General features: G+C 37.0%; 4 protein-coding genes across 4 annotated transcripts; 2 read left to right on the top strand and 2 right to left on the bottom strand.

Moving 5' to 3' along the window:
* The first annotated feature begins 396 nt into the window (after window positions 1-396).
* LOC9329634 (GDSL esterase/lipase At1g29660) lies at window positions 397-2,356 on the top strand. Its single transcript, XM_002890778.2, has 5 exons — window positions 397-759; window positions 936-1,060; window positions 1,166-1,411; window positions 1,611-1,866; window positions 1,992-2,356. Exons 1-5 carry the CDS (start codon window positions 501-503, stop codon window positions 2,213-2,215), a joined length of 1,110 nt encoding a protein of 369 aa, XP_002890824.2. The 5' UTR covers window positions 397-500; the 3' UTR covers window positions 2,216-2,356.
* A 2,166-nt stretch (window positions 2,357-4,522) lies between these two features.
* Window positions 4,523-6,577, top strand: LOC9326887 (GDSL esterase/lipase At1g29670). Its single transcript, XM_002890779.2, has 5 exons — window positions 4,523-4,843; window positions 4,982-5,106; window positions 5,215-5,460; window positions 5,825-6,077; window positions 6,216-6,577. The coding sequence occupies exons 1-5, from the start codon at window positions 4,600-4,602 to the stop codon at window positions 6,437-6,439; spliced, it is 1,092 nt and encodes a 363-aa protein (XP_002890825.1). The 5' UTR covers window positions 4,523-4,599; the 3' UTR covers window positions 6,440-6,577.
* Window positions 6,530-7,729, bottom strand: LOC9326888 (oil body-associated protein 2C). Its single transcript, XM_002893527.2, has 3 exons — window positions 7,393-7,729; window positions 7,112-7,309; window positions 6,530-6,875 (listed from the first exon to the last, which is right to left on the bottom strand). The coding sequence occupies exons 1-3, from the start codon at window positions 7,649-7,651 to the stop codon at window positions 6,619-6,621; spliced, it is 714 nt and encodes a 237-aa protein (XP_002893573.1). The 5' UTR covers window positions 7,652-7,729; the 3' UTR covers window positions 6,530-6,618.
* Window positions 7,730-7,763: 34 nt separating this feature from the next.
* Window positions 7,764-11,122, bottom strand: LOC9329635 (MACPF domain-containing protein CAD1). Its single transcript, XM_021011875.1, has 6 exons — window positions 10,552-11,122; window positions 9,876-10,114; window positions 9,313-9,508; window positions 9,009-9,192; window positions 8,761-8,915; window positions 7,764-8,674 (listed from the first exon to the last, which is right to left on the bottom strand). Exons 1-6 carry the CDS (start codon window positions 10,837-10,839, stop codon window positions 8,039-8,041), a joined length of 1,698 nt encoding a protein of 565 aa, XP_020867534.1. The 5' UTR covers window positions 10,840-11,122; the 3' UTR covers window positions 7,764-8,038.
* Between the last annotated feature and the right edge of the window lie 1,053 nt (window positions 11,123-12,175).

The raw sequence follows: 12,175 nt of genomic DNA on the forward strand, positions 1-12,175 counted from the left end.
AGATGATAGATTTCTTCGAGAAAACAAGGATTCTACCAATCAAACGATAGAATCGATCGTGTTTGAAATATTATATCAATACTATCGTGATCAATAATATCTTATAACGCAGTTATTTGTGAAACGACAAATCCATGTACCACGAAAATACATTTACAGAGTAGTTAATTACTTTTTTAATACCATAAGATGTCATTAACTATAGTTCCCTTTTTTTTTTGGTGCAACCAACTATAGTTCTTAAAACGAGACACCAAAACAAATACAATTTATAATTGGACCCACCGATTTTAAAGTAAAGTATGCCACAAACTTTAAAAAGGCTAAAAAAAGAAAAGAAAATATAAATACACTTACGTTTCTCAGACTCCATATATAGGACTCAAAACTTCTCTGGATTCTTCACATTTCACAACTACCACCACTCCTACACTAACACTTATATCACCAACACATTGTGTTCTACTATACATAAAATTCAGTTCCTAAGTATTTTTTTTATGGTTGTGAGATCGATGGAGAGTTACTTGAGGAAATGGTGTTTAGTTTCTGTGTGGGTTTTGCTTTTAGGTTTAGGGTTTAAGGTAAAAGCAGAGCCTCAAGTTCCATGTTACTTCATCTTTGGTGATTCCTTGGTTGACAATGGAAACAACAATCGTCTTAGATCTATTGCAAGAGCCGATTATTTCCCTTACGGCATCGATTTCGGCGGCCCCACCGGCCGTTTTTCCAACGGAAAAACCACCGTCGACGTTCTCAGTAAGCCCTTATTTATAAGCTTTTTTTTTTTTTTTTTTTTTTCACAATTCCTCAAAGATGTTATTTTCTACTCTCACTCAAACTGTCTAACTAAACTAGCGTGAGACTGAAATGTTATAATCAGAATCTAACATGTTTTTTTTCTTTTTCTTGACATGACTTGTGATATAATGAAGCTGAGCTACTTGGATTTGATAACTACATTCCTGCGTATAGTACTGTGAGTGGCCAGCAGATACTTCAAGGAGTCAACTACGCATCTGCAGCTGCTGGAATCAGAGAAGAAACCGGTGCACAATTGGTAACAAGAACAACATTTTGATAAATCTCTTGGCCTCTCTGTTCTGTTTAAGACTAGAATAATTTGTCTAACTTTTTATTTTTTGCTTTGCTTTTGGGAATGAAGGGACAAAGGATAACATTTAGTGGGCAAGTAGAGAATTATAAGAACACAGTGGCAGCAGTGGTGGAACTTCTTGGAGACGCGAACACTGCAGCAGATTACCTGAGGAGATGCATTTACTCTGTTGGTATGGGAAGCAATGACTATCTTAATAACTACTTCATGCCTCAGTTCTATCCCACTAGCAGACTGTACACTCCTGAACAGTATGCTGACGATCTTATCAGTCGATACAGGGAGCAACTTAATGTAAGTTTTATCGACTTAAATGATGTTTAATTCGATGAAAACTATGGAGTAATTTGGGAGTCCTCTGTTTTTTTTGTATCCTAGATTCTCATTTTGGGATGGCCTATTTTATGATATGATCTTTAGGAGTAATTTAAAGTATATTTTCACTTGAACCTTCCTTATGTCACAATCTTTCTTATTTTGTGTGTTTATGAAGGCACTATACAACTATGGAGCTAGAAAGTTTGCGTTGGTAGGAATTGGAGCCATTGGATGTAGCCCGAATGCGCTCGCACAGGGAAGTCCCGACGGAACAACTTGTGTGGAGCGTATCAACTCCGCCAACCGAATCTTCAACAGCAGGCTCATATCTATGGTCCAACAACTCAACAACGAACATTCCGATGCCAGGTTCACTTACATCAATGCTTATGGCGCTTTCCAGGACATAATCGCCAATCCCTCTGCTTATGGTATAGAGAAATCTTCATGAAACTTAAGTCTATATCACAAAACTATATTTTCTTATAACTTATGTTAAAAAGTAAAATGCTTCTCTTGATACATATATTGAGTTCTCTGAATGAATGTTTTCCAGGGTTTACGGTTACGAACACAGCGTGTTGCGGAATTGGAAGGAACGGAGGTCAGCTAACATGTTTACCGGGGCAACCCCCGTGCCTGAACCGAGATGAGTACGTGTTTTGGGATGCATTTCATCCTTCGGCTGCCGCAAACACGGTCATTGCACAAAGATCTTACAATGCACAAAGATCTTCCGATGTTAATCCGATTGATATCTCGCAACTGGCACAGCTTTGAAAGGACAGAGAATAGGAGAATTTTTAAACAATTGTATGCTTTTCAGGTTCTAAATTGAATACTTGGAAATATTTCTGAAGTTATATGTGTACCCAAATTGTTCTACTTTATAAAAAAAAAAGGATTGCATTCTCTGAGTTACTTCAACATTGCTTTTTTTTGTTTTGTTTTTGTAATCGTTTATTTTCATCGAGAAATTAAATTAAATTCAAGATGTTTAGTCGAGGATTTATTGTCTTAACACAGCTTCGCTGAAACTGAATCTAGTATAGATCGGAATTATGTAAAAAAAAAATGGATCATTTGATTTTTATTAACCGTCATTAGTTTTAATACCTTATAAGAAAATTTCATTAATCAACGATGAGTACAATGTAAGAAAGAAGACAGCAACATTTCTTTATGCACTTGATCCTCTCAAGAAAGCACGCAAGTCTTCTCATCATACGTAATATACATCCTCTACCGGGCTAAATAAAGCAAGCCCAATAGTAATCAATCAAGTATTCTAGCCCAATTGTTATCAATCATTTCTTGATTGCGATATCAATCTAAAAACATGTAGTTAATACAGTTAATAATTTTTATTTTTTGTCGTCTACTCTAAATGCATCCCACCTTGTTTTGTTTCGTTAATTTAGGTTGTTGTTTTATTATGCTTTTATAATTGATACGACTGGACACACGTCATCTATCTTCCAATTTTGGGATAAGAGTAATAAATTATTTTTTAAGACTATATGATATACACCATGGCATATATTTAGAACGAAAAAATGTATTTTACAAAAAAAAAAAAAAACAGATTTCTTTGGTTACATCTTACATGACTCGGCTTGATAACCAATCAAATTTTCGTTTTGTTAATCTAATTAGTCTATCTACGTATTTTTTTCTTTAAATCATGTTTTTTGATTTTTTTTTTATGACCAAAGCCTTACATCAGCAATATTTATGATTCAAAACATATTAATGACGAAATTGTCAATATATGACTAGAATTATTTAGTGACAAATTGGTACTCCCTCCGTTTCACAAAGAGTGTCGTTTTAAGGTTTTAATCTCGTTTTACAAAGAGTGTCATTTTGTGTTTTCAATGCAGTTTTAAAGACTAATTCTCCTTTTTAACCTCACTATTTTAGTGTATTAATTAGAGAGAGTATATTATTTAGTGTATTAATAAGGGGTAAAAATGAAATTTGTTTACTTTTCTTAATTAGTGTGAAAAATGCTAGAATGACACTCTTTGTAAAACAGAGGGAGTAATATATTTTTTTTGTTTGAGAGAACATGCAATAGTTTGATAGTAATGAATATAGCATTACCCTAAGCTAATTAAGAGTTTTTCACCTACGATCTTAAATGGAAAGAGTTGGGAGGGAACATGGAAGCAGCACCGGCCTTGTTCAATTATGATACAAACAAGTCGTTGATTTATTCACATATAATCCACTATATCTTTCATTTATTGCCCAAACCTAATTCTTCACCTGTTTTCTTTTCACCCAATTTTCTTCCATTTCAAATAATTGGCATCTTTCAATTTTAGATATATACACACAACAAGTGACACCAATTATATACAATCTTTCACGATTTTCTTTTCCTTTCGTATAAAATGATTTTTAATTGGCTCATTTAATATCCAAATTTTTATGACAAAAGTTAGGATTTTGTACGCGGAAAAAACTCTACAGCTGGTCAACGTTCAGAGAGAAGGACAAGTGGCTTTGTCAAACCTACGACTTTGTCTTCTCTCATACTACTATTATACGGCAAAATATCTTCTTCTTACTATAACCAGCTGCAAAATACCTTTGTAAATTTTTTTTAAATGATTAAGACAATTAATATATTGAATTAGATTTTAGTGAGGATACATACATATTAATCATAGCAAAAATTATTTTATTTGTATAAGTCATGACTAAAAAAGAAGTCCCGGTCGATAAGTCATAACAAGTGATCCAAGTATCGGTGAAATAAATCCTACTCTCCGATATGCTTAATTTTGATAATTACCAGTTTGTTTATTTTGTGAATAGTTCCTTACTCAGTTCCTTTTAAGTTCCTGAAATTAATGTTATTTAGTCTGTGATTCATCTCAATTTAGTTGTCGGCACATATACCTTTTAAATAATCAAATAAAAAGCCCTTGATAAATCTTGATTCTGATTATTGAATGAGAAAAAACTAAGTCACATTTTATTGGACCCACCAATCTTAAAGTGACTAGCCCTACAAAAATTAAATCTACCAAAATCACAAATATCTCTCTATATATACTTACACAACTTCTTTGGACTTCTTCACATTCACTCATATCACTACACTTTCCATTATCGATATCTTTTTACTACTTAAAAAAGATTTTGGTCTTGAAATGGAGAGTTATTTAAAGAAATGGTGTGTAGTGCTTGTGTTGTTGTGTTTCGGGTTTAGTGTAGTAAAAGCACAAGCACAAGCTCAAGTTCCATGTTACTTTATTTTTGGTGACTCTTTGGTTGACAATGGAAACAACAACGGTCTTATTTCTATTGCAAGATCCAATTACTTCCCTTACGGAATCGATTTCGGCGGCCCTACCGGCCGTTTCTCCAACGGCAAAACCACTGTTGATGAGATCGGTATGCATCCTTATTACAATCTATCTTCTTCATATAATTAAGTAGCTAGAGTTGTTGCTAATTACATAGTCTATGCGATTAGAATGTTAATGGTCCTAATCTAACATGGTTTTGACCTTTAATTCTAATTTAATGAAGCTGAGCTACTTGGATTTAATGACTACATTCCTGCGTACAATACTGTGAGTGGTCGGCAAATACTCTCCGGAGTTAACTACGCTTCCGCAGCTGCTGGAATCCGAGAAGAAACCGGTCGACAATTGGTAACTAAAACATTAACACACTTTTTCTTAACTCTCTTCATTCAAAAATATTATAAAAGTTCCAACATTAATTATATTTTGGTTATTTTTTTTTTTTGGAAAATGAAGGGACAAAGGATAAGCTTTAGTGGGCAAGTTAGGAACTACCAGAACACAGTATCGCAAGTCGTGCAGCTGCTAGGAGACGAGACTCGTGCAGCTGATTACCTCAAGAGATGTATTTACTCTGTTGGTTTAGGAAGCAACGACTATCTCAACAACTACTTCATGCCTACGTTTTATTCATCTAGCAGACAATTCACACCCGAACAATACGCTAACGATCTCATCAGTCGCTACAGCACTCAGCTCAATGTACGTTTTTTTTCTTGTGGCTAGTTTATCTCAGTTTTAACTTTCCTATTATGTCCCATCTCATTTAAATACGATTTAGTTTTTAATATGAAAATAAGACTTTTTGGGTGGAGAATGACAAAATTAACAATTTATAGTACAAGTTAAGGTCTCAGACCAATAAATTTAAACCCAATTTTGGTCTTCACTTGTACAATATAAAGTTTCTAGTTTAAGCCTTTTCTGATTGATCTATCTTGTGAGAACTGTTTTTTTTTGGTAAATAAACTAAATAACGTGCAGTAGTAAATTTTCTTCAATTTTGTAAAGTTTGCATCGGAGACTTACTTGTTTCACTATCATTTTTGGGGGGGGGTTTGTGCAGGCACTATACAATTATGGGGCTCGAAAGTTTGCACTAAGCGGAATTGGAGCAATCGGTTGTAGTCCAAACGCACTAGCAGGTAGTCGCGACGGAAGGACTTGCGTAGACCGCATCAACTCAGCAAACCAGATCTTCAACAACAAGCTAAGATCTCTTGTTGATCAGCTCAACAACAATCACCCTGATGCAAAGTTCATCTACATCAATGCTTATGGCATTTTCCAGGACATGATCACAAATCCTTCTAGATTTGGTATATACACACACATAAGCGTGGTTTTCTTTTCCGTTTTTTTTTTTTTGAATGAGAGCGTGGTTTTCTTTTCAGTATGCAAGAAACCGAAATTCATATCTGTTTTGTTGGAAATGTTTTTTTTTTGTTTGTTTTCAGGGTTTAGAGTGACGAACGCCGGATGTTGTGGTATTGGGAGGAATGCTGGTCAGATCACATGTTTACCGGGACAGAGACCGTGTAGAGACCGCAACGCGTACGTGTTCTGGGACGCATTTCACCCTACCGAAGCCGCAAATGTGATCATCGCAAGGAGATCGTTTAATGCACAATCGGCTTCAGATGCTTACCCTATGGATATTTCAAGGTTGGCACAACTTTGAGGAAACAGAGAAATATAAGAATTATAAAGTTCCACAAACCAATGTGTGATCTTGTTGTGTACCGTACCCCTTTTTAATATTTCCTTGACGTAATTGAAATCGAGTAAAGCATTATTCTATATACATTCGATTTCTATACCGGTTCATCATTATACAAGTGAGCAACGAGAGGACATTGTTCACGGGTATTGCGCATTACGGTTCATTTCAACAGTCACGACATCGAGTACAAAACACTTACCATGTTGCTTCCAGTAATCAGCCATTGGATTGATCCACTCCGGTTCAGCAATCTCCGCTCTCTTGTGCTTCAATTCATCTGTCGAAATGTTGTACTTCTCATCTCTTCTCTTCACCACCTCTGGCCTTAATACCCCTTGCCCCACCCCCTGAGGTGACATCATAAGTTCGGGTGCACCCATTGGTAACTTGTCACCTACAGAAACACACACAATAACCAATAGTTGGTCGGACCAAACTAAACCGGGAAAAATCGAACCCAATTCCGCACTAGAAATTTTGTGATTCTGATTAATGTTTGAATTAGTTAACCTGCGAGTCGCTTAAACGAATAACTAATTGTTTAACTATACGATCAAGTAAACTTACTAATAGAAGAGGTTTACATAAAATCGGTCCGCATTATGACCGATATTTAGATCAAAGACATACCTCGGTCTATCTGCCAAGTGCACCAAAACTTTCCGTACGTTTTGGCTATGTTCTTGAGCTCCGGAGCAGCCATAACCTCAGGCAATCGTGGATAAGCCCACGAGCCTGACTTAACCTCGTAAGCATGAGAGTGCCAAAGCTTTTGCTCATCTTGAGACAGAGTTTCGTATAATCGGTGGGATATTACATATTCAATTCCTGTTAACACAACTTTATTATAAGTTTTCAAAATTGGGCATTTGATGTGACTAACAAGAAAAAACGGTATGAAAAAAGAGTACCGATGAGAGGTGCATCGGAACGGTCAGAGGCGTAAACAGCACACTGAAGGAACTCGTCGTTGATGCGGTGGACGTAGTGGTGAGTCTCTATTTGCCGGGACATGTCACAACCATATATGGCAAAAGTAGAGACATGAGTGTTCATCTGCTTCAACGGTAATCGCCGCTGCATGATCGTCGATCCGGCATCAATCAGACGTGTTGAAACCGTCACCGGACCTCCAGGAGGCACCTGATCTTCGCTGCCGCTCGAAGACATCCTTGATTTTCTTTTCTTTGTTCCAGTTTCGATATTTTTAATATATTCATGGAAAGATTATATGTACATTTTTATTTTATTTTTCATGATTATATGATACATGGCATTCATATCTCATAGAAACGTGTTACGAAATGGCCGTACATCGACCATGTGTTGAATCCGACTACAATTTACATATCTGATTTAATAAAATCGTCTACAAAACCAAACCGGACCAAAATTTAAAATCAACCAAACCAAACTCGTGTCGAACAGAACAGAACAGAACCGAACCAAACGGTTTCCATAAGCAACCGAAACATGTACAAGAATGATTCGCTGTGCAAAGAATGCTGACGGAAAAATTTCCCGGCCGCCGGAAAAACAAGAACTCATCTAAATCTCTCAATAATTTAGCAACGAATACTTCACACGTAATACAATCTTACCCTTTTCAACGCCTAGCTTTGCTCCAGTGACAAGCCAATGTCCAGGCAAATCCTGTGGTCCTTTCAACATCTCTGACGAATCCACGATCTTTGCCAGTTTCCCTGATTGCCCTGACACGTCCTCTCTCTTTTCCTCGGTCGAACTCGATGTAGATGGACCTCCCGGTTCCAGTCTCCCTGAGGAAGCAACCGGTGTGTGGTCCCAGACGGACCGTCTTATTGTACATCCGGGGACTTTAGAGAAGAGTAGTTTCAAATGCAAAACGTTTTTTGATCCGAAATCCCAAACCCCGAGCTGAGCTCCGGTGACAATGTGAACGCCTGAGAGATCGCCGATGTGGGTCTCAGTGTGTTCGATAGGCGAGGTGCTTACGTGAGAGAAGTTCTTCCATTTAATTGGCTCAAACCAGCGGCTATCTTGCTCCTCTGGTCCTTGCCATTTCGGTGCACCTATCGGTACGTGAGAGTCCCAGTGTGGCTGCAGGATTTTGGGGAGAGAGACTAAGTGTTGTAAATGAATAGAGAGACGGTTTTGTTTGCTTCCTTCTAAGCTCAGCCTGAGACCTGTGACTGGTTTACGCCCAACCGTTACCTGAAATACTCAAAGGCAATAGGCTTACTTAGTTCATCCATAAACCGAATGGTATCCAAACAAATGAATTGATCGCTCTGAGTTACCTGATCAGCACTGATGAACAGTTTCGGACCCATTAAGCTGAATTGGAGAGAAGAACACACAGGTTCTTTACGTTGGAGGTTACTCTGTTCGGGAGCCCAAGCTCGAGCTATTTGGAAATCCAAGAAATATTGTAAATCTTCAATAGGAGGCTTATCTGGTAAGAACATCAAGAGATTTGTTATGTTTACGAGAGTGTAAACCAGTGGATTCAAATGTAAAGAAGTTCCATTTTAAGATAGAAACTTACATTCCAAGTAAAGATCGATAGCTCGAGTCAGATGTTGTAAACCAGGCACACCTTTGAGCAGAGAAACAATAGGAGTAAAAGTCATGTTGATAATGTCTGGAGCTGCGGGTACTGTCTCAGCCCATCGAGCATGGCTTTGCTCAAGATCATCGCCTCCTCTTCGCCTAAATATTACTGTAATATCCTACAGGAGAGAGCTTTTTCAGCTAATATCTTCATTTAATCTGACTATAGATTAGTTTTTAAGAGGAATTGAATTTATTCACAAGAGTAATCTTGCCATGGCCCGTCACGTTGTACTAACCTTGTCTTTGTATTTTAAGGGGCCGGTAATAGATTGACTCTCTGCTTCATGAAACCTGTGCTCCGTCATCTCATTCACATAGTTTTCAATTTCAGATACCGGTAAAGGAGAAGACTGATGTTGTCTAATGTAAACTACGTCTCTTCCACCAATGGTCACCGAAGTTACAATATGAGTGCCGTAATTTTCAATAAAGCTGTACCAAAAGAGTAAAACAAGTGGAGAAACCACATAAGAATCATGATAAATGTCATCGATAATCACATTCAAGTGTAGCTTCCAAGAAAATTTATTCGGACTATCTTTTATTGGTTTACAACACTCAGCAAAAACTTGCTCTTCACCAAGATTTTAAAGTCCTTGTTTCATTTAGCCACAAAAATTATGGGTTCAATCAAGACAAGACAACAAGAGGAAACTGACTATAAGTTCTTTAACATTCCATTGGTGTGAACTTTTGATGCCATTTTCATGTATAGTCTACATATAATATTGATTATAAACAGAGAGACCAGAACATACAGAACTGCAGAAAACACGGTCTAATAAAGAGAGGAACATACCTAGCTAAGGAAGCGGGATCCCATGAGGAAGGAACAGCGCGTCTGATCTCATTGTGCAAATCCAATTTAAGATTTACCAATTTGACTTCATAAAGCGGGATAAAAAATCCAACCAGTGCAAGAGATTTTGTGGATGCTGCATCAACTTGCCAAGAACCCGTGTAATTGAACATTGCGTTAAAACATCCGAGTGGTATGTTCCCCTTTACACCTGATATCTCATTGAAGTATTCTGCCATCTGCCAACAAAGGTATATCTAATGAATAACCAGAAGCAAAACAGTATATTTCCACAAAGATATCTAAAACTCAGGACTCATTTTTTTCTCCCCAAAGACCAATCTTTATCCGAGAAAGAACACCAATATAAGAAACCGCATTGATCAGCACAAAAACCTGCTACAGCTATATCTGTTCTGAAATTTCCCTTAGCATCTAACTTGATCAAACACAATTGCCTCAGTCAAGTTAAAAGCTCAATGAAAAGTTTCCAAATTTAGAAAAGTCTAAAGTTAATTAGGGTCCTATGAGCCAGTGGTTCCACATATACACAGATCAAACATCATCTAACTGTAGATGCGTAGTCAAGACAAAGACAAAGATTGTGTTAAAATTCAACAATGCCATTTAAATCAGTAGCCAACAAAAAAAGTAGGTGAAAGTTACAAAATTTCACCTGATGGAAGCTGCAGACAGGGATTCTCTGAGTGCCAATTCGGCCGCGTGAACACTCGATATCAGCAGGAACATTAGGAAGAAGATACCCATCAGACAACTCAAGATCTCTGTTTTGTCCTTCTTCTATACGAACAAGTCTTGACCCAGGAGCTCCTTTGCAATAAAGAAGCCGAACATCAGATGTAACATCGAAACCACGACCCAGAGCTTGGATCGCATTACGGAGCGTCGTGGTCAAAGCTTCGGAGCTAGGAACGCTAAAGTTTCCTCCTTTACGATTCTCCATTTAAGACGCAAACAAAAAAATAAAACCTTTGAGATTAAATCTTGAAATGGATGATTGATGATAACAAACTAATCTAGGGTTTGTGAGTTCCTGAGGAAAGAAGATGGAGATTTTGAGCTTTCGATCGATTTAGTCTCTTACCAACACCATTGCTGGTTTTGACTATACAATAATCGTAGAAACCGCGTTTGAGATTTCATTGTTTTTTTTTTCTTTTTTTTTTTTTTTTTCTGAGTGATATCAGGAAGATTCTTAGGTTGACTGGTCTTTTTTTTCTTTGGTTACTAATTTAGATCCTTTCTTTATTTCCAGACTGACAAATAGTTTGACTTTATGTTTTTAATTTCCCTTTTTTTATTTTTTTTTTTCTGACGACAAAAAAAAAAAAATTCCCTTTTTTCTAGGGTTTTCAATATTATCATGTCTTCGTTCTTGAATTTGAGCATATGCTTCTCTTTTTTTAAGGAATATACAACATTTTACTAGTAAAAAAAGGGGAAAAATGTCGTTTAATAGCCGAACTTTCAAAAAATGGCCGTTTAATACGTGAACTTTTTATATGGCCAAATTAAACATAAACTTAATGTTGACCGGCCATTTTAACTAAATGTATTCGTTGACCAGGCCAAAACGCCAAACCGTTAACAGTAACTAACAGAGCCGATAACGACCGTTTACACTCGTTAACGATTCCGTTATTAGTCAAAACGGCGTCGTTTCAGACCTAATCTAAACCTTGAAAATCCCCAATTTCATTCTCAAATCCCTAATTCTCAAAATCTAAACCTTTGAGACAATTAAGATCTTGATTAAAATCATCATTAAAACATTTTAATTAGTTTCGGTAATGAAACTGAACGTGAAGAGATCGATGTCTTACAAAGAGACAAAACACGTCTTCAACACTTTCCTCCATAATTCCTGGTTTGCCCATCATTCCATAACGGTGCCTCTGAATCAACAATGATCTGCCAAACTTTTTGATTTCATTTTCGTTTATGAAAAATGATGGAAGATGGAAACAAATTGGATCGGAAGAAGATAATGACGATGAACTGGGAAGGATTAGGAGATTTTGAAGATGAAGATGATGATAGATTCTTCGAAACTCATGATCGTCTCTCTTCAGCTCTAGCTTTTGACATGTCTGCTGCTTCTTCTTCCGATGAAGATGAAGATTTTGACGATTGTCGTCTCTCGTTTTCCTCCGCCGTTTCTTCCTTAACCACCGCGTCAAGGAAATTGCGTACGCTGGCGATGTCTCCTGATTACAATATTTGGATGGCTGCTCCGGGATCGATATCTGAGCGTCGTCGTCGTCTTCTCCATGGGATGG

This window comes from Arabidopsis lyrata, assembly GCF_000004255.2.
Source record: "Arabidopsis lyrata subsp. lyrata unplaced genomic scaffold ARALYscaffold_1, whole genome shotgun sequence".
Taxonomy (NCBI): Eukaryota; Viridiplantae; Streptophyta; class Magnoliopsida; order Brassicales; family Brassicaceae; genus Arabidopsis; species Arabidopsis lyrata.

Excerpts from the sequence above, each read along its gene's own strand:
- LOC9329634 (XM_002890778.2), top strand. The coding sequence starts at position 501 with ATGGTTGTGAGATCGATGGAGAGTTACTTGAGGAAATGGTGTTTAGTT. Across the intron at positions 1,412-1,610 it reads GATACAGGGAGCAACTTAAT|GCACTATACAACTATGGAGC; the intron begins GTAAGTTTTATC and ends GTGTTTATGAAG. Across the intron at positions 1,867-1,991 it reads CGCCAATCCCTCTGCTTATG|GGTTTACGGTTACGAACACA; the intron begins GTATAGAGAAAT and ends AATGTTTTCCAG.
- LOC9326887 (XM_002890779.2), top strand. The coding sequence starts at position 4,600 with ATGGAGAGTTATTTAAAGAAATGGTGTGTAGTGCTTGTGTTGTTGTGT. Across the intron at positions 5,107-5,214 it reads AAGAAACCGGTCGACAATTG|GGACAAAGGATAAGCTTTAG; the intron begins GTAACTAAAACA and ends TGGAAAATGAAG. Across the intron at positions 6,078-6,215 it reads CACAAATCCTTCTAGATTTG|GGTTTAGAGTGACGAACGCC; the intron begins GTATATACACAC and ends GTTTGTTTTCAG.
- LOC9326888 (XM_002893527.2), bottom strand. The coding sequence starts at position 7,651 with ATGTCTTCGAGCGGCAGCGAAGATCAGGTGCCTCCTGGAGGTCCGGTG. Across the intron at positions 7,310-7,392 it reads TTCCGATGCACCTCTCATCG|GAATTGAATATGTAATATCC; the intron begins GTACTCTTTTTT and ends TTGTGTTAACAG. Across the intron at positions 6,876-7,111 it reads CACTTGGCAGATAGACCGAG|GTGACAAGTTACCAATGGGT; the intron begins GTATGTCTTTGA and ends GTGTTTCTGTAG.
- LOC9329635 (XM_021011875.1), bottom strand. The coding sequence starts at position 10,839 with ATGGAGAATCGTAAAGGAGGAAACTTTAGCGTTCCTAGCTCCGAAGCT. Across the intron at positions 9,193-9,312 it reads CCTTAAAATACAAAGACAAG|GATATTACAGTAATATTTAG; the intron begins GTTAGTACAACG and ends TCTCTCCTGTAG. Across the intron at positions 8,916-9,008 it reads TATCGATCTTTACTTGGAAT|ATAAGCCTCCTATTGAAGAT; the intron begins GTAAGTTTCTAT and ends TGTTCTTACCAG.